The sequence below is a fragment of the Triticum urartu genome, chromosome 4, assembly GCF_003073215.2.
Source record: "Triticum urartu cultivar G1812 chromosome 4, Tu2.1, whole genome shotgun sequence".
NCBI classification, from domain to species: Eukaryota; Viridiplantae; Streptophyta; class Magnoliopsida; order Poales; family Poaceae; genus Triticum; species Triticum urartu.
The window spans coordinates 608,351,304-608,378,252 of record NC_053025.1 but is presented as its reverse complement, the minus strand read 5'-3'; the positions used below and the strand labels follow the sequence as shown (position 1 = coordinate 608,378,252).

Below are 26,949 nucleotides of genomic sequence, written 5' to 3'. Positions count from 1 at the left end.
TTATATAGAAACTTTTCCAGTGACTCAAACATACTGGAAATATTCCTTTGTTTTAAAAAGGGAAACGCTTCCTGCCGACCGACCGGCCGAAGCTTCGGCCAGTCGCATCCATGCATGCAAACCCCAGCGAATCCAAGCGTGACACATAGGGTGTGGGGGCCCACCCATCCTATATTTTACCTTTGTTTATATTTTTGAAAAACATCTAAATACATATATTTCAAAACTTAATTTACTTAAAAAGTAAACCGCGGATTTGAAAAATATTAACGCAGTGCAAAACAATTGTTAGCATAATTATCAAAAAATATTGGTAGCTTTAAAAAAAGTTTTGTGACATATAAAAACTGTTCACACATTTCAAAACACGTATGTGGCAGAAAATGTTTATACGATGTAAAAACTGTTTCATACCATTGAAAATGTACATTACATTTTTAAAAATCTCATGCAATAAAAAAATATGCTAGTGAAATTTTAAAAATCTTTTATACAAATGCAAAAAAAACCTGTATTTAAAACAATCATATAACTAAAATATGTTTCAATGCGTATTTGAAAAAAATGTTTAGCACATATTCAAAAAAAGGTAGAAAGCATGTGTTTGAAAAAAGTTAATCATGTATTTAAAAAATGTTAAACATACATAGAAAATCTTTTAGAGATATGCCAAAAATATACAATGTGTATGAAAAAAGTAGACATCAAAACATATATGTGAAAAAAAATGTTGATCATGTTTTTGAAAAATGTGAAATGTGTGTGAAAACATGGTCGTGATGTATACGAAAAATGTACAATGTGTATGAACAAAATTAGAGATTTTTTGAAAATTTCAAAATAAAAGGAAAAGCTGAATATGTAATATAAAAAGTAAAAGAAAAAAACTTGTGCAAAACAGAGGGGAAAAAACACAGAAAACACTCGTGCGCAGACACAGTATTGGGCCTGACAAAAGCACCAAGTTGTAGGCGAGACGTAGGGGATACCATATTTGCCGCTTATTGCCTCAAACAGTCGCTGATTCGCACATGCCCGAGCGACCCTTTTTAATATATTCGTTGCCTTTACATTTTTGGGAACATTCCCGAATTTCAAATTTTGTTCGCGTTTTCATAAAATTTCGGAGTTTCAAAAAAATTATGTTTTCAAAAAAATTCGGAATTTCATTTTTTCTCTTTCTTCAAAATTTGTTCAGAATTTCAATTTTTGTTTCTATTTTTTGAAGATTGTTTGTGTTTTGAAAAAATGTTCGCATTTTTACAAATGTTTGCATTCGAAAAAGTATTTAGTTTTATAATAAACATGTTCAAAATATATTTAAATATGTCATTATTCATAGTTTTTAAAATTCTCCACTGCTTACAAGTCACCAGAGCTTATTCGATCTAGCCTGAAGGCATGTGCACCTGAAGGGAGCCAGGTCGTGTTTTTTTTCCCTCAAGACACATAAATTTATTGAGAGTTTCCACTGTAGAAATGTAAATGATACGGATAATTTCTGTTTCGAATCCGTATCCATATCCTTCGGATATGGTATGCACTTGCATGAATACGCCGTCAGATGCATTCTCTTGCGACAGTTGCACATGAGTTAGCCGACTCTTTCATCCTCCTGCGACCACCTCCGTATGAGAAAATCCCATGGGAAACAATGGCGGCCACTTCCTCATATCGTGTAGCGCATACTCTCCCAGGAGCCAGTTGCCTCACCAGCCACCCACTCCCCAGCCGTCGACGCTCACCGCCTTGTCGCCGTTAGTTGCAGAAAAAAGTTCGCCAATAGCAACTTTTTTCATACCCTGTTGCAGCCATGAGTAGCCATCTCCAGTCACCGGCCGTAGCACCGGTCCTCGCCGGTGATAGCACAACACCTCCTCCCGCCCCCGGTCGCAACATCCTGTCTCGTCGGTCCCCGCAAAAAACGCACCGCCAGTCACAACTCTGCATCTAGCCGGTGTTGCCCCATGGTTGCGGCATTGGTGGAGATGACATCGTGCTTGCAACCCTCACATTTCTTCAGTTCCAGCAAAAATTGACATCAATAGCACTTTGTGTCGCTGGTCGCAACTGTGTCCCTAGTTGCAACTCTCTGATTCCAGCATAAATTTGCACCGACTATAACATTTTTTGTTGGTGGTTGCATATCCCTTTTTCTCTCTGGTTCCAGCAAAAGATGGGGCCGTCCATAGCATTTGTCCCACAGGGTTGCGGTGGATCCCATTTACCCATCGCAGCTCCGCCGTAGCCTCTTGTACCTTATCGTTCAAACAGTTCCAGCAACTGTCGACTGGTGATCACAACTTCTCGCTAGCCGGTTGCGGCAATGCGGACTGGTGCTGGCAACTTCTCTCCTGGCTAGTTGCAGCAATGACGGTGGTTGTCTCCAACACCTTTAGATCACAAGTGGCGACGACGCATTGCGTTTGCATCCTGGGCCATCGCGGCTTGCCAGCCTTTTAGCTATTAGTTGTAGGTCCCCCGTGTCAACCTCTCACAGTCTCGACGACAACGCTCACCGTGACAACGGTCATCGATGGCAGCGATGGCCCGAAGGGGGAAACATCCAAAAAGTGGTGTGGGTGGCTTGCAGTAGTCACCCCCCATCGTGCACCATCGTCGGTCGTGTGAGAAGTTGTGACCACAAGTCGGCATTTGTTGGAAAAAATGGTGGCCCGCACAAGCAAAAACGTAGATGCGAGCGCGAATCACCACGCGATCGAAGCGTGTACATGTGACCGGCGGAGTGTTCAGCCGACCGACCGTTTTGGGTTGCTAAGCGACTTGTTCCATTGTGCCACTTCTGCTATGGACTCAGGCTGGTCTTGGGCTTGAGACCTGTTAGCAGTGGAGCTACTACCGCGAGGGAGAAGGCTTTGCGATTTTTTTAGTGTTCAGTTCATAATACAGAATAGCATGGGGCAGGGCACTCGCTGATGAAAAGATAATTCCAAAGACAACTTCCAGATTCCCATGCAGCCCACTCAGTAGGTTTGGATCAAAAGCTCATAGCTCGCGAGTTTAATGAAAATGCTTGAATAGCTCGCTTTTAAATAAACAGTCAATTACTGATTTCATCCCGTTAAACTTAACAAACTTAACGAACAAGGTAACAAGTTTCACGAGCAACTCGTTAGTACATCATAACACATATTCTTATCTCACGTCATAACATTTCATGGCATAACAGATTCATCTACCCAATCCAACTGACCGAGGAAGTAAACTAGCGCACTTGCTCCGGGCCGTAAGGCCCGTAACACATCATAGTCCGTTAATGAGCGTTTGCGAGTTTAACGAGCTTTAAATGAACCAAGGCGAAAAAAGTTTTTTGCTCGTTAACAAGCTTAACGAGTACGAGGTTAACAAGCCGAAGCTTAATTAGTCGAGTAGCTTAGCACTCAGAACTATGACGTGACCAAACAAAAACTATGCCCAGAATGAAAGCAAAGGGAAGCCAGCGGCAATTGAGGAGGAAACTGGAACATGCAAAACTTTAATTGAGACTCCCTCCAACCCCCTTTTCCCAAAAGTGAAGCAAGCAAGCAACACATTACAAAAAGATGAGATCAGATCATACCAGTACATTGGTAATTCTACCCGTCTACAAAAGGTTGGGAGGCCCAGCAAAGGTTTGGCGATGCATTGCTCATAAGTAGCACTCCATCTTTTCCTTAAGCATGCATGTGGGGGGAGACCTTTATTTAGCCTAAAGTCTCCAAGATTTGCAGCGGCATCAAGCACATTGTTAATTAATCTCACTACAATGAAAAGCACACTTTATCATTTTCGTTAATGGAAAGAAAGAGCCCAAAGGCCGAAAGAACTAGTAGTATTATCACTTTATCATTTTTCATTTTTTTTAACAGAAAAGAAAAGAGTCCAAAAGGAGTAGTAGGAGTGGTACTACTGGCTGGGAATGAGCAGGCAGGCAGGCAGGCAGGCAGAGGGGGCCAAACCAAGAGCTTCACGCTCTCCCACACTCCCCACTCCACTCTCCACTCCCCCCATCCCGCTACTGCGCGTGCTCCCTCCCCGTCGCCTTTCGCCGCCGCCCCTCCGCCCCCTTTCCCACCCCCTTTCCTCGCTCCATCCTCCCGTGATCCGCGCCCCTCCCGCAGGCCGCCCCTCCGCTCCTCCGAGGAGGATTGGTTCTTGGCAGAGACGAGGTGGGGGTTTCTTCCTCCTTCCCGAAGAATGAATTGATTTGCTTCCCCCTTTTAGCTGCTCCGTCCTTTTGCTCGCCGACGACGCGCCACCCTCTTGACTTGATTCGATTCGCAGGACAGCCAGGGGAACGAAAGGTGGTGGTGGGTTCTTGTCCGCTCCGCCTCCGAGTTGAAGTTGAATCTCCCCGCCGACTGGATTCGCTCGCCATCTTTTTCCTCCGCCGGAAAACGACCTCCCGCCGTACTCGCGCGGCGGAGCGACCTCCGCCAATTAATCCTCGCGCCGTGGAAGAGACCCGGTCGGTTGTTGTTCCGCTGAAAAGCCCCGCCCTTAACTTCCCGGGCGGAATCCAAGGAGACCCGACATCCGGTTAATCTGCGAGCGGCCGCCGCCATGATCCCGCTGCTGTTCCTGGTGCTGTTCGCGGAGGGGGCGGTGGCGCTGCTGCTCATGGTCAAGATCGGGCCGCTGCGGGAGCTGGCGATGCGGGGCGTGGAGCAGGTCAAGACCGGCAAGGGCCCCGCCACCGTCAAGACGCTCGCCTGCACGCTCTCCGTCATCCTCATGTCCAGCGTCGCCGCCATCGTCAGGATCCAGGACAGGGGCCACAAGATCGGCAACGTCAGCCCCATGGACCAGGTGCTCTGGCGGACGCACCTCCTCGAGGCATCCCTCATCGGTCAGCATGCCTTCTTTCTTCGATTCATGTTCTTACTCCCACAGCACCAGATGCCTCTGCTACCAGTTCTTGATTTGCTCATGGCATGGTGCTAGCTACCAACTACTCCTATCCTACTAGTTAGCATTGGGATAGTGGTGGCTGCTGCTTAGTTGCTGAAGGGGCCGAGCAACTGCTAGTTAGCAACCACTAGTCATTTCCGATGCTTTCGCCTGTTGTCAAGTACAGAAAAGTGTTGTTATACCAATCTGTATTTTACAATATGCAATGTATCTGCTATTAGGTTCTATCCTCTCTCAAGATTGTGCGTTTAGCATTTCGGATCCTACCGGTAATTTGCAGTCCATTCTAGGAGTATGTAAATTACAATGTAAATCACACGTTATGGACTACAAGCAGGAATTTGCTGCTTAGGTTGTGAAGGGGGGTAGCTTTGGAGATGAAGGTGCCATTTTAGATGCTGTTTTCGTTCTCATAGATCTATAATTCCACTGTATACTTTAGAATAGGCCATGAACAATGTGCAAACTAAATGTAGTCTCAAGTCCTAGCATGCATGTTTGTGCATCCCCTTGGTAGCTTATAGTTCCGATATGTGGTACAGAAATCGCAGTCTGTAACATGTGCATTTTCTGTCTCAAACTAGAAATCCAATACAAAACTGCAGTCTGATCCTTTTTTTCGATAGTTGAAGAATCCTGTTATTATATTTATATGTGTCTGTAGCATTAGTCCTTCATGTGGTGTTGGTCAACTGGTCAAGAAATGTTATATTGTAGTGGCCTGGGTTGACTACAATAGGAGCTGATATTGCTTAGGCTTGCATCAGATCTATGTTCCTTTCTTGCTTGGTGGGAGTTTGGATGGCAGATTCTTAGCTGAAAGTAAGCTGTCCAGGGACAGATCTGCTTTGCTAAATGGCATGCTATGTTATGACTTAGATTAACATCATGTCCATTACAATTTACAAGTGAGGATTGGGCAATTAGTTTGGTAAAAATGATCAGGATTTTGATGTACTGAATAAACGGTTATATCAACCAAATGTTGTCTCAGGTCCTAGCATACATGTTTGTGAATCCACTTGGTATCTTATAGTTCCACTACGGAGTATAGAAATTGCAGTCTGTAACATGTGCATTTTCTATCTCAAACTAGAAATCCAATACAAAACTGCAGTCTGATTCTGTAGTTGAAGAATCCTGTTATTATATTTATATGTGTCTGTAGCATTAGTCCTTCATGTGGTGTTAGTCAACTGGTCAAGAAATATTATATTGTAGTGGCCTGGGTTGACTACAATAGGAGCTGATATTGCTTAGGCTTGCATCAGATCTATGTTCCTTTCTTGCTTGGTCGGAGTTTGGACGGCTGAAAGTAAGCTGTCCAGGGACAGATCTGCCTTGATTAATGCCATGCTATATTATGCATAGGCTTTATGCTGCTTTCATGTTTGGCCGGAGTTTGGACATTACAAGTGAGGATTGGACAAATAGTTTGGTAAAAATGTTCAGGATTTTGATGTACTGAATAAAGGGTTATATCAACCAAATGTTGTCTCAGGTCCTAGCATACATGTTTGTGAATCCACTTGGTATCTTATGGTTCCACTACGGAGTATAGAAATTGCAATCTGTAACTTGTGCATTTTCAATCTGAAACTGGAAATCTAGTATATAACCGCAATCTGATTCTGTAATTAAAGAATGTGGCTATTATATTTACGTGTTGGTAACATTAGTCTTCCATGTGGTGTTGGTCAACTGATCAAGAAATATTATATTAGGGATCCCATTATATTATACAAGCCTGGGTTGGATACAATATAACAGGAACTGATATGCTTAGGCTTGCATAGGCTTTATGCTGCTTTCATGTTTGGCCGGAATTTGGGTGACAGATTCTTAGCTGAAAGTAAAGCTGTCTAGAGACAGATCTGTTTTGATTAATGGCGTGCAATATTATGCCTTAAATTAACATCATGTCCATTATTGGTGAGGATTGGACACCTAGTTCTGTAAAAATGTTCAGGCTTCTGATGCATCGACTAAGGGGTATGTCAAAGGCCCCTTTTAGTCTTAACTCTAGGGCCTGTAAACGTTGCAAATTTAGATAGGCAACTATCTTACTCGTTCATGACTCCTTATGAAGGTTTAGATCAATAAACAGGACTTGAAAATAAGGTGCATTTTATTTGTACAGAAAACAACTTACTTTTTTTTAGTAATTATTGTACTGTTTACTTGTGTAGTCAGTCATATCAGTATACTGTTCTTGCGTTATAAATCTTGCTTGCAATTTGGAAATCATCATCTTCAAGGTAGGCAGTTGCAGTTAATAAAATTAAGGGATGATTTTTGTCATGCAAAAAGATAGAGCAAATTTAATATTGATTTTCATGATTCACCGAACTTGGAATTTAGGGTCTGTTTAAAACTGATTCTGGCGCAGTTGCAATTTAGGGCCATTTGGACTTTGGTATATATGGTTTGGGTCTATACAGGTGGAGGATTTGTTGAATCTGCAGTGTACTTTTTCCAGACAACTATAAAGGGGGATTGTTGGCCTGTAGAAACAGAATCTCGTGTACTATCAGCTAAGAGCAGCACTATCAGTTAATGAATTAACTAGGCACCAATAAGTAATCATGTGAGCTAGTTTCAAGTGAAATGCATGCCATTTCATTCAAAATTCTAAGCTGTTAGTCTGGTCTGGTAATTTTCGTTCTTGAACGTGGGGAGGTCAGAACTAAATGTCGAAAGGTAGGCCTCAAAAGATCACTTCCTAGAAGATTTTATTTTGAGCAGTTGGCATGGGACATTATAGGCTGTAGTTCGACAGGAATGCAGCATACATTCATTTTTATCGATGTTGATACTGAGTTGGAATGCCGGATCTTTTTTCAACCTTCTAACAGCTCATCGCACCTTGCAGGATACACACTATTCCTCGCATTTGTCATCGACCGGTTGCACCACTACCTTCGGAAGCTCATCACCCTGAGGAAGTCAGCCAACACCTCAAGGGAGGAGGTTGAGAAGCTCCAAATGGAGAACCGGTCCTTGCGCGAGAAGGAGGAGAAGTCAGCCAGCGAGATGAAGAAGCTTCAGCAGGACATGGCCAAGCTGAGCGAGGACATGAAGAAGCTGAAATCCGAGTCTGAAGATCACCAGAGGAAAGCGTCTGACGCGGAGGCCCACGTCAACGCCCTGCAGAAGCAGTCCGAGGAGCTGCTCCTCGAGTACGACCGGCTGCTGGAGGACAACCAGATCCTGCAGTCCCAGCTTCACTACAAAGGCTGAACTGGTTGACCAGCGGCATGTAACTATCTCGAACTCGAAGCGCTCATCGCCAAGGCTCTTGATGTGGTCCTTGGCTTTCATTCCCCTCTCTAACTTATGGTGATATGGATGGATGTACTCTGTGCTCTGTAGTTTGTTTTGAGGCACTGGAAAAGTCAGGGATGGTGAGATGGATATGGGAGAAATATCGGGTTTCGGAATGCGCTTTGTAGAACTGATTAGACCATGTGTTGGAATGCAGTAATTTATCTCCGATTCTCGCAAAGATTTTGCCTAAATGCTACTGTAATAAAAAGTGCATACGCACTATTTGGACGACTCGGGCGGCCACACGATAGCATCCTGATCGCTAGGCGCGTGTGCCAGGTGCCACCTGGTCGGGAAGGGCTCAACCTCCCCTGTTCGCTGTCAAGACAGAATTCCCCCAAATCTCATCGATCAGCGGCGAGGAAGGGCATGGGAGATGCGGAAATCGACGCCCCTTTCTTTCTTGTAGTGTTTTGCTAATTCTTGATTGAACAAACGGACTACTACTGCTCAATATTTACACATTAATAGCTGATTCTTCTGTCATTCCATTCTCCTCGAGAGATTGAGTTTGCTCCTTCAGATCGTCACACCATTTTACATGGCAATTATTTTTTGTTGGCATTTATAGTAGTTTTAGTTGCACACGTAGTTGTTTTCAGTTGGACATGATTATTCAAAAATTATATACACGGTGATCATTTTTGTTGGTATCTATACTAGTTTTAACTGCGCACATATTTATTCTCAGTTGGATACGATAATTGGGAAGTTGCACCCACAGCCATCATTTTTTGTTGGCATCTATAGTACTTTTAGATATTGCGCACATAATTTTTCTCAGTTAGATACGGTCATTTGGAAGTTACACATACGGTGATCATTTTTTGTTGGCATCTATAGTAGTTTCAATTGCACACATAGTTGTTTTCAGTTGGACACGATCATTGAAAAATTGCACACACAGGGATCATTTTTGGTTAGCATCTATAGTAGTTCTAGTTTTTGAACAGTCTTCTATAATGTTTCACCGTGCTTCCAGAAAAGGAAAATCATAATATGCACAAGTACATTTTGTTTTTGTTAAGAAGGCTTGCATCTTGAGAAGAGTTGCATTTTTTTATACCAAAAACAACTTCCCTTTTTTAAATCGTAGTACTGTTTACCTTTTTGTTGGTCTTTTTTATTACCAGTAACCAGTGTACTATCTTTGCACAGGAGATCTTACAATTTGGAAATCATCCTGCGCAAACTAGGTCAGTTGCAGCTAATAAAATCAAAGATGATCTAATTTTGGTTTCCATGATTCACTTAGGTTCGTATATAAGCCCTGCTTGCAACTGAATCCGTTGCAGTTGAAATAATTATTGCGATGTCAAGTAATGTTTCACGGGAGAGCCTGAAGTCATGGTGTACCATTTGGACTTGGTATATTGGTCTGTACTCTGTAGCATACAGTGTACTGTATCCATACAAGCACACAAATATTCCTTCAAATTACAGTTCATACATAGGAACATTCAGAACTAAAATGACGAAAAAGGACCTCCAAAGATTTTATTTCCAGGCATTAAGGCTACACTCTGATAAATGCAGAACTCCATTTTTTTCCATGTCTAATACACTAATATTGTCCTCTATCAAACAATTAAGTAGAGTAGAATACACATTCATAGTTAAACCTGGCACCACACTTCTAACAGTTCATCGCTCCTAGCAGGACACACACTGTTCCTTGCATTTGTCATCGACCGGGTGCACCAATACTCCAGAAGCTCATTAACCTGAGGAGAGCAGCCAACACCTCCAAGGAGGAGGCTGAGAAACTCCCAATGGAGAATTGGTCCTTCCGCGATGAGAAGTCGGATAGCGAGATCAGATGAACTGCTTTAGGAACTCGGTTGCCACCAGCCGGCCACGTGTGTTCACCGACAGCTTGAGCTCGCTGATCTCCTTGTCAATGTCCTACAACACGAAGAAGCATATGTGTGTCAAAGCATGTCCAAGACTGGCAGCACTTTATGGGCAATTTTTTTTAGCTCTACTGTGAAAGAAAAACATGATCGTGAGTCTTCTGCATTTCGTTCTTCTTCACTTGTAAAATGGGCAATCCAAGACTGGCAACACTTTATGGGCAATCGCCAAGCTGGGCGCACAGCCGTTTCATGATAGATGTACTCTAAAATTATTTGTATAAGGGATTCATTTGTGATTTTAGTACAAACTGCTGAGTGCTTATTTTACATAGAGGCACGTAAGATAAACATTTCAGAAACTACAAACATGTCCAAACTTACTCTTGCTGTCAGCTGTTCATTTACTAGACCTTTACTTACCTCCATAAACTGAACAATGAAATCTATGAGCTTATGCTTGTGCATGTCCTCACAGTGGTAGTTTGTTATGAGGAAGCTAATATCATAACCCTGAAACAAAAGAAAACCAAGTTAGTCATTTTCCAATGGTGTCCTTGGATAAAATGCTGTACACTAACATTCCCGCAAGTACCAAAACAAATTCGATCCACATGGCTAATAAACGTTGTGAGAAGGTCATCAAGATGGAAAACTCGAAAGCTGGTAAAACTCCAGGCAACATAGAGACTACTATTTAGTTGTCCTGAATACTGTATTGCTGATATCAAGTTTTTCAATTTGACACTTGAAATTTCCAGTTTCAACACTTAATCCAAGTCTAACTGCTGATCAAACTAAATTCCTAAAATGTATAGACCTCTTAACTTTCAGAGCGGATAGAGTAATTAGTTAGAAAAGACAATTATGTGTAATCCCCTAGTATCAAGTAGCCCTACTGGCCCAACTTCAGTTGAATAAAGTTTGTGTACTACTACAAGTAGTCGATTACTAGAGGTACAGAAGTAATGCATGCACACAGTATTGTAATACCTGAACTGGTTTTCTCCTCAACACTTGGAATGCCTCTGCCCTCATCGACAAAAACCTAAGAAACTTCTTTGCAAGAATATTTTCTAGTTCATCTGCCTGCTTAACCTGCCAAATAAGAAAACAAGTATATGATGGCATAATGGATCACAAATGATTGAGCTACAATGTTCTGAAAAGAACTATCATAGTATCCACCAGCTATTGTTCACTACCTTCAAGCTTATACGGATCGAATTGATTGAAGTCTCTACCAAACACTTCTCGGCTTCATTACGACATATAAGCACCTGTAAGAGGAAAACCTTGATTATGAATCACCATTCTGAAGAAACTGCTTTTTATTTCAAGTTCATCTCCAGAGAAGCATAGTCATAAAGAGATGGTACAGACTACATATGCAAGATATCACCAATTGATTCAGTAGGTTTCAGCAGTGTTAAACAATATGGTTTTCATTAGACTTCTGCTTTATCGCATATGCTCTGTGTCACCCATTTCAGAGTTTTGCAAATACTCCCTCCGTCCCGAATTACTTGTCGCAGAAATGGATGTATCTAAAACTAAAAATGCGTCTAGATACGTCCATCTCTGCGACAAGTAATTCGGGACGGAAGGAGTAGCACATATCAATTTCACATAGGGAACTTTAATAATACATTCAATAACTTTTGCTATGCCGAGTTATTTAATTATAGGCAAGTGTTCTCAAACGCAATAAATAATTACAGGCAAGTATTCTAGAACACAATAACAATATTCGATCCTATACTCTAATATGCTACGCATGTACATAAATCAGAAATTCTAGCATGTCGAGTTCACAGCCATTTGAATAGTACAAAATTGAGAAAGTGTGATTTTTCCAGTTTAATACTATCGTATAAGCATCTTGTTTATATCTTGATTTAAGTACCTAATTGGCATCAGTGCTGGCCTATGTTACTTGTCATCGCCTAGCCAAAGACCAGGTCTTATAAAGGGAACATTGGAAATTTCACTATAGGACAGGATGAAAGATGAAAGAACATCCACTGTCCTGTGAGGCTGAATTTTGCTTGCCTAAGAACAACGTTAACTAAAGTACTAAGAACAATGTATTCATGATTTCCAGCATATAGTCTAATGAAGAGTGTATCTGTTAGAAGTTTAAAATGACACGCAATTACCATATACTTCTTGGGCAGGTGTCTGCAGATATATATTCTGCTCACTTCACAATACAGTAAAGAAATTTTAGCTCCAAACTGAGAACAAGTGTTGCCATTCTGAGGAATGAACAATACTGGTGCATAACGAAATATTACAAAGAGGCATTTCAAACAATTTTTTCACTACCGTCTAATCACCACAATATTCTGCAGCTGGGAAAAAAATTGCTGTAAAATCCGTATGAGAAAAGGAGAACGCATGGATAAAAATCAAATTCATATATAGAAGGGAATTACTGTCACAAGATTTTCTTAGCAACATCACAGAATCAATATCTGAAATCTCCCTTACCGGATTCAGCAGAAGTTCAGGGCTAGTCCTGTAAAAGGGATTAAAAAAGACGATGTCAGCAAAACATGATTTACTCGCATCCATGAGCTTCAGGGAGGGGAGGTGTAAACAAAAAGGGAACATGGGCACATGTGAATGCGATTGCAGGGATACAATGGCATATAAACTATCAAAGGAAGCCAGAGATAGTGCCACTATTGTTGTCAAGAAAACACCGATACTTCAAGCAACTAACGTATCCGTACCGGATACCATCTCTGATACTGATTCTTTCACCATACATCCCCGATACCTCTCAGGCTCTAGTAGTGCCGGTGGGGGGCTCCTTTCCCGGTGCTCCTGCTCCCCTTTCCCCACTATCCTGTAGAATGCTGATTTTCTCCTGCTCCTCCCTTTCTCTCTAATTGAACTTTTATGTTTGGTAAATTGCGGCTACCCTTTGGCTGCTGGTTCTTGCTTTTGTTGGAATCATGGATAAAGGTAGAAGATAATGGACTGCACTGACTAAATATATGCTAAATGGTTTGATGCTTAATTGATAACATATTTAGTCAACCGTATCCGGGTATTGGCGCTTTTCCCTTTCAGAGATGATGTATTTAAGTAACTGTATCGCGCTCATACTGGTACGCGTAACCGTATCGGTGCAATCTAGATTGTTGTCTTTGAAATTTACATCCTATGAATAAACTGGAGACATCTCCAGTTTGTTTCTACTAGGTTTTCACACACAAATGCACATACGAAAAATAGAAGCGGAAGGCCGTTATCTTTGCAGGAGAAAAAGGTTGCGTCGATTTTGATCTATAATACGCAGAATCTTCTACTGGTCTGAACCGAATCACTTAGAGAAAGAACCAACACAAGCTCTGAATACAGAGACGGTGTCCAGGTGAAAGAATTGGCTTACTTGAGCTCCACCTCCGGCTTGTTGTGCCTCTCGACCTCTTGGCAAGGGAAATTCTAGCGGCACAAGGAACAAGCACGCGCGACATCAATTTTCTCTTTGAGCAAATCAAGAAATTGCCGAGCGGAATGGCGATCCTGGAGCTGGTGCGTACCTGCAGGCACATGGCCGCCTCCAGAGTGTTGCGGATGCAGGTGAGGTACAGCCGCAGCGTGTTGGCCTGCGGAGACACAAGAACCCATTTGAACGGAGTCGCGGGAAGGGGAGGATCCGGCGGCGGCGGCGCGCAGGGAAGGGGAGGATCTAGAGAGGAAGGGGAGGGGAATGGACTCACCATGGCTACGGAGGGTCGCCGCCCGCGTGGATCGGCCGAGGGGGAGAGAAGGGATCTGGTGGATCGGGTGGGCGGGGTGGCCGCCGGTTGCCGGAGTCCGTGGGGAGGGGCGCGCGCGAGAGAGGGGGGAAGGCGCCGGCGTCGGAGGCGACTGGCTGGTGGAGGTGTGCTTCGGTACTGTTCGTGGGCCTGGGCCGTGTCCACTGTACAGGCTGGTGGGCGCAGTGACCAGGAGCACTCTTCTAAAAATAAATAAATAAATGCATAGGTCAGTCCCACCTTCGCGTGTGTATAAATCTCGAACCGTTTTCGTTGTTGGATTCTTCGCGTCGAGATCTTTAAACTAGATTTTATGTTGATAGGTTTTGATGATCTTTTTTTTCCTATCCAAAAGAGGCACGACTGTGCCTCCCGCGAAGTAAATCTGTGCTTCCACGAGAACTAAATTTGTGCCTCTCATAGAAGGAAAAAAAGGAAACATATTTTTTTTTGTTTCGAGAGGCACGATGATACGTCTCCAACGTATTTATAATTTTTGATTACTCCATGCTATATTATCTACTGTTTTGGACCATATTGGGCTTTATTTTTCACTTTTATATTACTTTTGGGACTAACCTATTAACCGGAGGCCCAGCCCAGAATTGCTGTTTTTTTTGCCTATTTCAGTGTTTTGAAGAAACGGAATATCAAACGAATCCAAACGGAATGAAACCTTCGGTAACGTGATTTTCTCACCGAATATGATCTAGGAGACTTGGACCACACGTCAAGAAAGAAAGGAGGTGGCCACGAGGGTGGAGGGCGCCCCTCCTAGGGCGCGCCCCCTGCCTCATGGGCCCCCCTTTGCTCCACCGACGTACTCCTTCCTCCTATATATACCTACGTACCCCCAAACGATCAGATACGAAGCCAAAAACCTAATTCCACCGCCGCAACCTTCTGTATCCACGAGATCCCATCTTGGGGCCTGTTCCGGAGCTCCGCCGGAAGGGGAATCCACCACGGAGGGCTTCTACATCAACATCATAGCCCCTCCGATGAAGTGTGAGTAGTTTACCTCAGACCTTCGGGTCCATAGTTAGTAGCTAGATGGGCTTCTTCTCTTTTTTTGGATCTCAATACAATGTTCTCCCCCTCTCTCGTGGAGATCTATTCGATGTAATTTTCTTTTTACGGTGTGTTTGTTGAGACCGATGAATTGTGGGTTTATGATCAAGTTTATCTATGAACAATATTTGAATCTTCTCTGAATTATTTTATGTATGATTGGTTATCTTTGCAAGTCTCTTCGAATTATCAGTTTGGTTTAGCCTACTAGATTGGTTTTTCTTGCAATGGGAGAAGTGCTTAGCTTTGGGTTCAATCTTGCGGTGTCCTTTTCCAGTGACAGTAGGGGCAGCAAGGCACGTATTGTATTGTTGCCATCGAGGATAACAAGATGCGGTTTTTATCATATTGCATGAATTTATCCCTCTACATCATGTCATCTTGCTTAAGGCGTTACTCTATTTTCTCGAACTTAATACTCTAGATGCATGCTAGATAGCGGTCGATGAGTGGAGTAATAGTAGTAGATGCAGGCAGGAGTAGGTCTACTTGTCTCGGACGTGATGCCTATATACATGATCATACCTAGATATTCTCATAATTATGCTCAATTCTGTCAATTGCTCAATAGTAATTTGTTCACCCACCGTAGAATACTTATGCTCTTGAGAGAAGCCACTAGTGAAATATATGGCCCCCAGGTCTATTCTCATCATATCAATCTTCCATCACTTTATTATTGCTTTGCTTTTTACTTTGTCTTTTATTTTACTTTGCATCTTTATACCAAAAATACCAAAAATAATATCTATCACCTCTATCAGATCTCACTCTCGTAAGTGACCGTGAAGGGATTGACAACCCCTAATCGCGTTGGTTGCATGCAGCTATTTGTTTTGTGTAGGTACGAGGGACTCGCGCGTAGCCTCCTACTGGATTGATACCTTGGTTCTCAAAAACTGAGGGAAATACTTACTCTACTCTGCTGCATCACCCTTTCCTCTTCAAGGAAATCAATCGCAGTGCTCAAGAGGTAGCACACGACTATGTCTCTCGCAGAAGCAAATACATATCTCTCGTGTAAGGAAAAAAGAGATATATTTTTCCCGTTTTCAAGAGGCATGACTGTGTCTCTTACGGTCGTTTTTCCCAGTTTCCAAGAGGCACGACTGTTCCTCATGAAAGCAAATCCGTGTCTTTCGCGCAGGAAAAAAACGAATATTTTTTTCCATTTTCGAGAGGCACGCACAGAAGAAAACAGAAAGAAAACATGTTTACTCATCAATCTTCTGGGTCCAAAACTAAGAAAAATCGGGGGGAAACCGAAAAGCGAAAAGAAGCAAAAAAATTATCTAAAAAACGAAAAACAAGTGCAAAAAAATCAAAGGTAGCACCCAGAGAGCGACACATGACGACGGCTGAGAGCGCGCCAAAGCCCACCCCAGATGACCCTTGTGGGGCTCCCGAAGGAGTACTTCGTTAGTTGCTCGCGGGGAGAACACTACTAGGAAAAACCCTAGTAGTAGCGCTGGTTTTTTGCCTAGTAGTAGCGCGGGTACCAGCGCTACTGCTACGACACTACAACTTAACTTTAGCAGTAGCGCTGGTCGTGCTACTACTATAGTATGATAGCAGTAGCGTGCTTATGAGCTAGCGCTACTGCTAAGTAGTAGCGACGTTGGCTCTGACCCAGGCCACTACTATTCATATGATCATTAGGTGGAAGAAACATGGATTAGATCCATGTGACCAAAAGTTGGATTAGTAGGACGACTAATCCAACTTTTGGTCATATGGATCTAATCCGTGTTTCTTCCACCCAATGATATAATAACTCAACATGATCATAATAACTCATCATTATTTTCATATAAGAACTCATTCATCATCATCATCATCATTATAATAACAACTCATCATCATAGTCATATAGGAACTAGCTCACCATTTTAGCACAAGGTAGCACATAACTCATCATCATCATGATAACAACTCATCATCATAGTCATATAAGAATAAGCTCAGCACCATCATGATGATAACAACTCATAATCATAGTCATATAAGAACTAGCTCATCATTCCAGCACAATGTAGCACATAACTACCTAAGACCTGCTACTCCCTCAAAGGTAAAATAGCATAAAACAGGTAAACACCTGAATCTCCATTATGGAGAATACAGTTGAACCTATCTCCTATTTGCGGGTTGCGCTTGATGTTGCCCCCAAGTAGTTCCCTACGATCATTCAGAACTTTCCTCCAGTCTTTGATCATGAGGATGTCATCTCTTTTACGAATTGTGTATGAACTAAAGTGACACATAGGCCACCTTGGCCGTAAGCTAATAATGTTCATTTGACCTTTCATTTCCATAAGACGAGGCACACAATCCGCCGGGAGGTTCTGTTGAAGAACATCATAATAACATACTTAACAAAATGTGGTTTAGCTTCAGAAGAATGTATGCAAAAGATGCACGGGTGACATAGTAGGAAAAATCTTACCATGATATCTCGGTGGATATTACCGTAGTTCAACACATGCACTAGTGACACGTATTGATCATAACTTGGAGAAATATTACGACATGTCTTAAAATACTCAACATCTTTAATCCATGAAACAAAATGATTTATCTCCTCTCAAGTTAGCTCAGACCCATAAGTGTAGTAGATTTTGTCTATTACTTTTTGTACATTTCTTGAATATTGGAAATAAGCTATCAATGAAAATAAGATGTCAACTATCTTTAAATAAACAATATAAATTACTTAATAAATATGTTTGAGAAAATCACATAGAGGTAGAAGTGGAAGCGTATCAACATCGACCAAAATGTCTATATTATCTTCGTAGATGTCATTTCAGGATCACCAAGATCGAAGGTGACATGCATACCCTCCTGAAAACCATACGCCTGGCATAGTGTTTCCCAATTCGAGGAACCAAAATGAGAGTAGGTCTCCGCATTGTATAGCTTTACGGCAAAAGCATAACCATGATGGGTCCTGAGGTGAACTCTCTTTGTCTCTATATTCTCATGATCTTTGAAATCTAGCTTCTCCAGGACATAACGTCTTGCATGGCAAGGGATGCACTAGTAGAATTGTAAAAAACGGAATTACACATTGAAGAAGCAGAAGGCATGCTTAATTATGAAAAAAGACTCGTCATCGTTGCGTACCATACAAACATCAAAGGTCTCGTCGAGCTTAATAGTGAAGCGCCGACCGTCTTCCAGGTGAGGCCTGATAACCCGCAAGTATAGGGGATCAATTGTAGCCTTTCTCGATAAGTAAGAGTGTCGAACCCAACAAGAAGCTAAAGGTAGAACAAATATTCCCTCAAGCTCTATCAACCAGCGATACAACTCTACGTATGCTTAACGTTCGCTTTACCTAGAACAAGTATGGAACTAGAAGTACTTTGTAGGTGTGATATGATATGTTTGCAAGATAATAAAGAACACGTAAATAAAAAATAGGGGTTGTTTAGATGAAGAAACAACTAAGTTAGTTTTAGTAGAGAGCTTTTTGTCACAAGAAAGTTATTTGTCCCTAGGCAATCGATAACTAGACCGGTAATCATTATTGCAATTTTATATAAGGGAGGCATAAGCTAACATACTTTATCTACTTGGATCATATGCACTTATGATTGGAACTCTAGCAAGCATCCGCAACTACTAAAGATCATTAAGGTAAAACCCAACCATAGCATTAAAGTATCAAGTCCTCTTTACTCCCATACGCAAACAACCTACTTACTCGGGTCCGTGCTTCTGTCACTCACGCCACCCACCATAACCGAATCATGAACATATTGCAAACCCTACAGTGGGGATCCCTCACGCTTGCACGACACGGAGAGCACCATAGGAAATCACCAATAATAAAACATACAACTCAAACGAATCACGATCATAAATTAACCCATAGGACAAAACGGATCTACTCAAACATCGTAGTATAGCCATACATCATTGGGAAATAATATATAGCGTTGAGCACCATGTTTAAGTAGAGATTACAGCGGGGAGAAGAGGTGTTACACCGCTGCATAGAGGAGAGAGAGTTGGTGATGACAGCGGTGAAGTTGTTGGCATAGATCGCCGTCACGATGATGGCCCCGGCGGCGTTCCTGCGCCACCGGGAGAGAGGGGGAGATAGTCCCCTCCTCCTTCTTCTTCCTTGGCCTCCCCCTAGATGGGAGAAGGGTTTCTCCTCTGGTTCTTGGCCTCCATGGAGGCGGAGGTGCAGGAGCCCCTCTGAGATTGGATCTATCTCTCTGTTTCTCTTCTGTTTCGCGACCCTGTTTTCTGGCTTTTCACTGTTTCCTAAATTCCCGAAGATCCGTAACTCCGATTGGGCTGAAATTGTAACACGATTTTTAATCTGGATATTACCTTTATTGCGGCCGAAGAAGGGCACCAACCGCCTTACGGGGTGGCCACAAGCCTCCCAGGCACACCCAGGGTAGGGGGCGCGCCCCTAGGGCTTGTGGGCCCCTCGGGCATCATCTCGTGTTGATTCCTTTTCCCCAAAATCACATATATTCCAAAAAAATCTCCGTAAGTTTTTATTGCGTTTGGACTCCGTTTGATACGGATTTTTTGCGAAACAAAAAACATGCAACAAACATGAACTAGTACTAAGCACTGGATCAATATGTTAGTCCCAAAAATAATATAAAAAGTTGCCAAAAGTATATGAAAGTTGTAGAATATTGGCATGAAACAATAAAAAATTATACATACGACGGAGACGTATCAACATCCCCAAGCTTAATTCTTGCTCGTCCTCGAGTAGGTAAATGATAAAAAAGATAACTTTTGATGTGGAATGCTACCTAGCATAATCTTGATCATATAATCTAATCATGGAAGGAATATTAAGATATGAGTGATTCAAGGCAACAGTTTATCATTTGACATCGAAACAATAATACAAGACATGCATGTAATTCATCATTGCCTTTCATAATAATGGAGATCAAGGAAACAACCTCTTTACACTTAATTGTGGTAAGCATGACACACTCAGTCTTCCCTGCAAAAAGTATAAATCACGAACACCTTGGTGTCAAACCAGGCAATTGGATCGTACTTCTAACGCGCTTCAACATTTTCAACTTTACTAAATACATGAGCGTGAGCCATGGATATAGCACTATGGGTGGAATAGAATGCGGTGGTATGGATCAATAGGAGAAGGAAGAAAGTCTCGCATCAACTAGGCAGATCAACAGGCTATGGAGATGCCCATCAATCGATATCAATGCGAGGGGTAGCGGTTGCCACGCAACGGATGCACTAAGAGCTATAAGTGTATGAAAGCTCAAACTGAAAACTAACTGGGTGTGCATCCAATTTGCTTGCTTATGAAGACCTCGGGCATTTGAGGAAGCCCATCATCGGAATATAGAAGCCAAGTTTTATAATGAAATTCTCACTAGTATATGGAAATGATAACTCAAGAGACTCTCTATATGAAGAACATGGTGCTACTCTAAAGCACAAGTGTGGTAAAAGGATAATAACATTGCCCCTTCTCTCTTTTTCTCTCATCATTTTTTTATTTTTTTATTTTGGGCTCTTTGGCCTCTTTTTATTTTTGTAAGTCCGAAGTCTCATCCCAATGTGAGGGAATCATAGCCTCCATCATCCTTTCCTGACTGGGGCAATGCTCTAATAATGATAATCATCACACTTTTATTTACTTACAACTCGATAAAACTAATACATGATGACTATATGAATGCCTTTGTCAGTGTACCAGGATGTGCAATGATCTAGCATAGCAAAGATATAAAAAAACGGACAAGCCATGAAAATACCATGCTAGCTATCTTACGATCTGCTACCTCTTAAGCTTGCGTTGGATTTCCCCGAAGAGGAGAGGATGATGTAGCAGAGTAGCGTAAGTATTTTCCTCAGTTTTTGAGAACTAGGGTATCAATCCAGTAGGAGGCCACACGCAAGTCCCTCGTACCTACACAAAACAATAGCTCAACGCAACCAACGCGATTAGGGGTTGTCAATCCCTTCACGACCACTTACGAGAGTGAGATCTGATAGAGATGATAGATAATATTTTTGGTATTTTTGATATAGAGATGCAAAGAAAAAAGTAAAAGGCAAAGAAAAAAGCAAAGCAATAATAAAGTGATGGAGATTGATATGATGAGAATAGACCCGGGGGCCATAGGTTTCACTAGTGGCTTCTCTCAAGAGCATAAGTATTCTACGGTGGGTGAACAAATTACTATTGAGCAATTGACAGAATTGAGCATAGTTATGAGAATATCCAGGTATGATCATGTATATAGGCATCACGTCCGAGACAAGTAGACCGACTCCTGCCTGCATTTACTACTATTACTCCACTCATCGACCGCTATCCAGCATGCATCTAGAGTATTAAGTTAAAAACAGAGTAACGCCTTAAGCAAGATGACATGATGTAGAGAGATAAATTCATGCAGTATGAAATAAACCCCATCTTGTTATCCTCGATGGCAACGATGCAATACGTGCCTTGCTGCCCCTTCTGTCACTGGGAAAGGACACCGCAAGATCGAACCCAAAGCTAAGCACTTCTCCCATGGCAAGAAAAACCAATCTAGTAGGCCAAACCAAACTGATAATTTGAAGAGACTTGCAAAGATAACCAATCATAGATAAAAGAATCTAGAGAAGATTCAAATATTATTCATAGATAGACTTGATCATAAACCCACAATTCATCGGTCTCAACAAACACACCGCAAAAAGAAGATTACATCGAATAGATCTCCACAAGAGAGGGGGAGAACATTGTATTGAGATCCAAAAAGAGAGAAGAAGCCATCTAGCTACTAACTATGGACCCGAAGGTCTGAGGTAAACTACTCACACTTCATCGGAGGGGCTATGATGATGTAGAAGCCCTCCGTGATGATGGCCCTCTCCGGCGGAGCTCCGGAACAGGCCCCAAGATGGGATCTCATGGATACAGAAAGTTGCGGCGGTGGAATTAGGTTTTTGGCTCCGTATTTGATCGTTTGGGGGTACGTAGGTATATATAGGAGGAAGAAGTACGTCGGTGGAGCTCCAAGGGGCCCACGAGGCAGGGGGCGCGCCCTAGGGGGGGGGGGCGCCCCCACCCTCGTAACCGCCTCTGGACTCCCTTGGAGTAGGGTCCAAGTCTCCTGGATCACGTTCGGTGAGAAAATCACGTTCCCGAAGGTTTTATTCCGTTTGGACTCCGTTTGATATTCCGTTTCTTCGAAACACTGAAATAGGCAAAAAACAGCAATTCTGGGCTGGGCCTCCGGTTAATAGGTTAGTCCCAAAAATAATATGAAAGTGGAAAATAAAGCCCAATATAGTCCAAAATAGTAGATAATATAGCATGGAGCAATCAAAAATTAAAGATACGTTGGAGACGTATCAGGCATCCCCAAGCTTAATTCCTGCTCGTCCTCGAGTTGGTAAATGATAAAAAGAGAATTTTTGATGCGGAGTGCTACTTGGCATAATTTCAATGCAAATCTTCTTAATTGTGGTATGAATATTCAGATTTGAAAGATTCAAGACAAAAGTTCATATTGACATAAAAATAATAATACTTCAAGCATACTAACAAAGCAATTATGTCTTCTCAAAATAACATGGCCAAAGAAGGTTATCCCTACAAAATCATATAGTCTGGCTATGCTCTATCTTCACCACACAAAGTATTTAAATCATGCACAACCCCGATGACAAGCCAAACAATTGTTTCATACTTTAACATTTTCAAAACTTTTTCGATCTTCACGCAATACATGAGCGTGAGCCATGGATATAGCACTATATGTGGGATAGAATGGTGGTTGTGGAGAAGACAAAAGGAGGGGGAAGATAGTCTCACATCAACTAGGCGTATCAATGGGCTATGGAGATGCCCATCAATAGATATCAATGTGAGTGAGTAGGGATTGCCATGCAACGGATGCACTAGAGCTATAAGTATATGAAAGCTCAACAAAAGAAACTAAGTGGGTGTGCATCCAACTCGCTTGCTCACGAAGACCTAGGGCAATTTGAGGAAGCCCATCATTGGAATATACAAGCCAAGTTCTATAATGAAAATTTCCCACTAGTATATGAAAGTGACAAAATGAGAGACTCTCTATTATGAAGATCATGGCGCTACTTTGAAGCACAAGTGTGGTAAAAGGATAGTAACATTGTCCCTTCTCTCTTTTTCTCTCATTTTTTTATTTGGGCCTTTTCTCATTTTTTATGGCCACTTTTTTTTCGTTCGGAGTCTCATCCCGACTTATGGGGGAATCATAGTCTCCATCATCCTTTCCTCACTTGGGACAATGCTCTAAAAATTGATGATCATCACACTTTTATTTTTCTTACAACTCAACAATTACAACTCGATACTTAGAACAAATCATGACTCTATGTGAATGCCTCCGGCGGTGTACCGGGATATGCAATGAATCAAGAGTGACATGTATGAAAGAATTATGAATGGTGGCTTTGCCACGAATACGATGTCAACTACATGATCATGCTAGCAATATGACAATGATGGAGCGTGTCATAATAAACGGAACGTTGGAAAGTTGCATGGCAATATATCTCGAAATGTCTATGGAAATGCCATGATAGGTAGGTATGGTGGCTGTTTTGAGGAAGGTATATGGTGGGTGTATGATACCGGCAAAAAGTGTGCGGTATTAAAGAGGCTAGCAATGGTGGAAGGATGGGAAAAAGTGCGTATAATCCATGGACTCAACATTAGTCATAAAGAACTCATATACTTATTGCAAAAATCTAGAAGTTATCAAAGCAAAGTATTACGCGCATGCTCCTAGGGGGATAGATTGGTAGGAAAAGACCATCGCTCATCCCCGACCGCCACTCATAAGGAAGACAATCAATAAATAAATCATGCTCCGACTTCATCACATAACGGTTCACCATACGTGCATGCTACGGGAATCACAAACTTTAACACAAGAATTTCTCAAATTCACAACTACTCAACTAGCATGACTCTAATATCACCATCTTCATATCTCAAAACAATTATCAAGCATCAATCTTTTCTTAGTATTCAACGCACTCAAAAGAAAGTTTCACAAATCTTGAACACCAAGCATATTATTATTAAGCAAATTACCATGCTATTAAGACTCTCAAAATAATCTAAGTGAAGCATGAGAGATCAATAGTTTCTATAAAACAAATCCACCACCATGCTCTAAAAGATCTAAGTGAAGCACATAGAGCAAAATTATCAAGCTCAAAAGATATAAGTGAAGCACATAGAGTATTCTATCAAATTTAAATTCATGTATGGCTCTCTCAAAAGGTGTGTACAGCAAGGATGATTGTGGCACACTAACAAACAAATACACAAATAATACAAGACGCTCCAAGCAAAACACATATCATGTGGTGAATAAAAATATAGCTCCAAGTAAATTACCGATGGAAGTAGACGAAAGAGGGGATGCCTTCCGGGGCATCCCCAAGCTTTGACTTTTTGGTGTCCTTGGATTATATTGTGGGTGCCATGGGCATCCCCAAGATTAGGCTCTTGCCACTCCTTGTTCCATAATCCATCAAAAGAATTTACCCAAAACTTGAAAACTTCACAACACAAAACTCAACAGAAATCTCGTGAGCTCCGTTAGAGAAAGAAAACAAAAGACCAGTTCAAGGTACTGTAATGAACTCATTCTTTATTTATATTGGTGTTAAACCTACTGTATTCCAACTTATCTATGGATTATAAACTATTTAATAGCCATAGATTCATCAAAATAAGCAAACAACACATGAAAAACAGAATCTGTCAAAAACAGAACAATATGAAGTAATCTGTAACTAACGCAAACTTCTGGAACTCCAGAAATTCTACAAAAATTGGACGACCTATACCATTTGTTTATTGATCAGCAGCAATTGGAATCAGTATTTTATCACGTTCTGGTGATTTTTAATAATTCAGTCACTGAGCGCAAAGTTTCTGGAAATTACAGCAAGATCAAATAACTATCATCTAAGAAGATCCAATAGGTCTAACTTGGCACAAACACTAATTAAAACACAAAACCACATCAAAACAGAAGGTAGATGGGTTATTTATTACTAAGCAGCAAGGAAAAATATTGGGTTGTCTCCCAACAAGCGCTTTTCTTTAAAGCCTTTTTAGCTAGGCATTGAGATTTCAATGATGCTCACAAGAAAGACAAGAATTGAGGCACAAAGAGAGCATCATAAAACATGTGACAAACACACTTAAGTCTAACATACTTCCTATGCATAGGCATATTATAGGCAAACAAATTATCGTAGCAAGCAAAAACTAGCATATGCAAGGAAGCGGAAAGAGACAATAGCAATCTCAACATAACGAGAGGTAATTTAGTAGCATGAAGTTTCTACAACCATATTTTCCTCTCTCATAATAATTACATGTAGGATCATAGGCAAAGTCAACAATATAGCTATCACAAAACATATTCTCAACACGATCCACATGCATGCAAAGTTGACACTCTTCCGGAATAGTGGGATTATCATTAACTAAAGTCATGATTTCTCCAAGCCCACTTTTATAAAAAATTTCATAAGATTGAACATTAACTAAATATGTGGGATTTAAAGTCGACACTCTTCCAAACCCACTTTAAATATTATTGCAAACAATATTATCAATTTCATATTCATCATGGGGCTTAAATAAATTTTCAAGATCATAAGAAGAATCACCCCAATCATGATCATTGCAACAAATAGTAGGCATAGCAAAACTAGCATCCCCAAGCTTAGGGTTTTGCATATTATTAGCACAATTGACATCAAGAGAATTTATAGTAACATCATTGCAATCATGCTTTTTATTCAAAGATCTATCCTGAATCACTTCATGAAGCACTTTATCACAATTTTCAGATTTACGAATTTCAGGCCAAAGCTTATAAAGATAATCTAGTGCATCCAAATCACTAGGAATTGGTTCATCATAATTGGATCTCTTAAAAAGATTGGCAAGAGGATGAGGATCCATAGATATTAGCTTCTTTGTTTAGGAATAAATACCCAACTATTTCAACCAAGCGAGAAAACGAGCCAAGAAAGACTTCAAGGCAAACGGAGAAAGAGAAGGAGAAGGAGATTGGGAAAGAGAGGGCAAATAAAACGGCAAGGGTGAAGTGGGGGAGAGGAAAACGAGAGGCAAATGGCAACTAATGTAATGCGAGAGATAGGTATTGTGATGGGTACTTGGTATGTTGACTTTTGTGCAGACTCCCCGGCAACGGCGCCAGAAATTCTTCATGCTACATCTTGAGCTTGCGTTGGATTTCCCGAAGAAGAGAGGATGATGCAGCAGAGTAGCGTAAGTATTTCCCTCAGTTTTTGAGAACCAAGGTATCAATCCAGTAGGAGGCCACACACAAGTCCCTCGTACCTACACAAAACAATAGCTCAACGCAACCAACGCGATTAGGGGTTGTCAATCCCTTCACGGTCACTTACGAGAGTGAGATCTGATAGAGATGATAGATAATATTTTTGGTATTTTTGATATAGAGATGCAAAGAAAAAAGTAAAAGGCAAAGAAAAAAGCAAAGCAATAATAAAGTGATGGAGATTGATATGATGAGAATAGACCCGAGGGCCATAGGTTTCATTAGTGGCTTCTCTCAAGAGCATAAGTATTCTACGGTGGGTGAAAAAATTACTGTTGAGCAATTGACAGAATTGAGCATAGTTATGAGAATATCCAGGTATGATCATGTATATAGGCATCACGTCCGAGACAAGTAGACCGACTCCTGCCTGCATCTACTACTATTACTCCACTCATCGACCGCTATCCAGCATGCATCTAGAGTATTAAGTTAAAGCAGAGTAACGCCTTAAGCAAGATGACATGATGTAGAGAGATAAATTCATGCAGTATGAAATAAACCCCATCTTGTTATCCTCGATGGCAACGATGCAATACGTGCCTTGCTGCCCCTTCTGTCACTGGGAAAGGACACCGCAAGATCGAACCCAAAGCTAAGCACTTCTCCCAT

The 26,949-nt window shown here is 41.5% G+C and overlaps 2 protein-coding genes across 4 annotated transcripts; one reads left to right on the top strand and one right to left on the bottom strand.

Annotated features, from left to right (window-relative positions):
* The first annotated feature begins 3,930 nt into the window (after positions 1-3,930).
* Positions 3,931-8,423, top strand: LOC125553162 (B-cell receptor-associated protein 31-like). Of its 2 annotated transcripts, none has more exons than XM_048716947.1 (3): positions 3,931-4,169; positions 4,290-4,849; positions 7,784-8,423. In XM_048716947.1, exons 2-3 carry the CDS (start codon positions 4,564-4,566, stop codon positions 8,149-8,151), a joined length of 654 nt encoding a protein of 217 aa, XP_048572904.1. In that variant the 5' UTR covers positions 3,931-4,169; positions 4,290-4,563; the 3' UTR covers positions 8,152-8,423. The 2 variants fall into 2 exon arrangements, with proteins under 2 accessions (XP_048572904.1, XP_048572903.1); XM_048716946.1 differs by having other exon boundaries at positions 4,285-4,849.
* A 1,287-nt stretch (positions 8,424-9,710) lies between these two features.
* Positions 9,711-14,046, bottom strand: LOC125553161 (actin-related protein 2/3 complex subunit 4). Of its 2 annotated transcripts, XR_007303942.1 has the most exons (9): positions 13,826-14,046; positions 13,646-13,711; positions 13,495-13,547; positions 12,585-12,612; positions 11,297-11,371; positions 11,085-11,189; positions 10,515-10,604; positions 9,975-10,143; positions 9,711-9,938 (listed from the first exon to the last, which is right to left on the bottom strand). XR_007303942.1 is itself a non-coding variant. In XM_048716945.1 (8 exons), exons 1-8 carry the CDS (start codon positions 13,826-13,828, stop codon positions 10,054-10,056), a joined length of 510 nt encoding a protein of 169 aa, XP_048572902.1. In that variant the 5' UTR covers positions 13,829-14,046; the 3' UTR covers positions 9,711-10,053. The 2 variants fall into 2 exon arrangements, 1 of the variants encoding a protein (XP_048572902.1); XM_048716945.1 differs by having other exon boundaries at positions 9,711-10,143.
* Between the last annotated feature and the right edge of the window lie 12,903 nt (positions 14,047-26,949).

What these genes read in the sequence shown, in the direction of transcription:
- LOC125553162 (XM_048716947.1), top strand. Translation starts at nt 4,564, where the DNA reads ATGATCCCGCTGCTGTTCCTGGTGCTGTTCGCGGAGGGGGCGGTGGCG. An exon ending in CCTCGAGGCATCCCTCATCG is followed by an intron (nt 4,850 to 7,783) that starts GTCAGCATGCCT and finishes CGCACCTTGCAG; the next exon opens with GATACACACTATTCCTCGCA.
- LOC125553161 (XM_048716945.1), bottom strand. An exon ending in CTGAACTTCTGCTGAATCCG is followed by an intron (nt 11,372 to 12,584) that starts GTAAGGGAGATT and finishes TTCCTCTTACAG; the next exon opens with GTGCTTATATGTCGTAATGA. An exon ending in TCATTGTTCAGTTTATGGAG is followed by an intron (nt 10,144 to 10,514) that starts GTAAGTAAAGGT and finishes TTCGTGTTGTAG; the next exon opens with GACATTGACAAGGAGATCAG.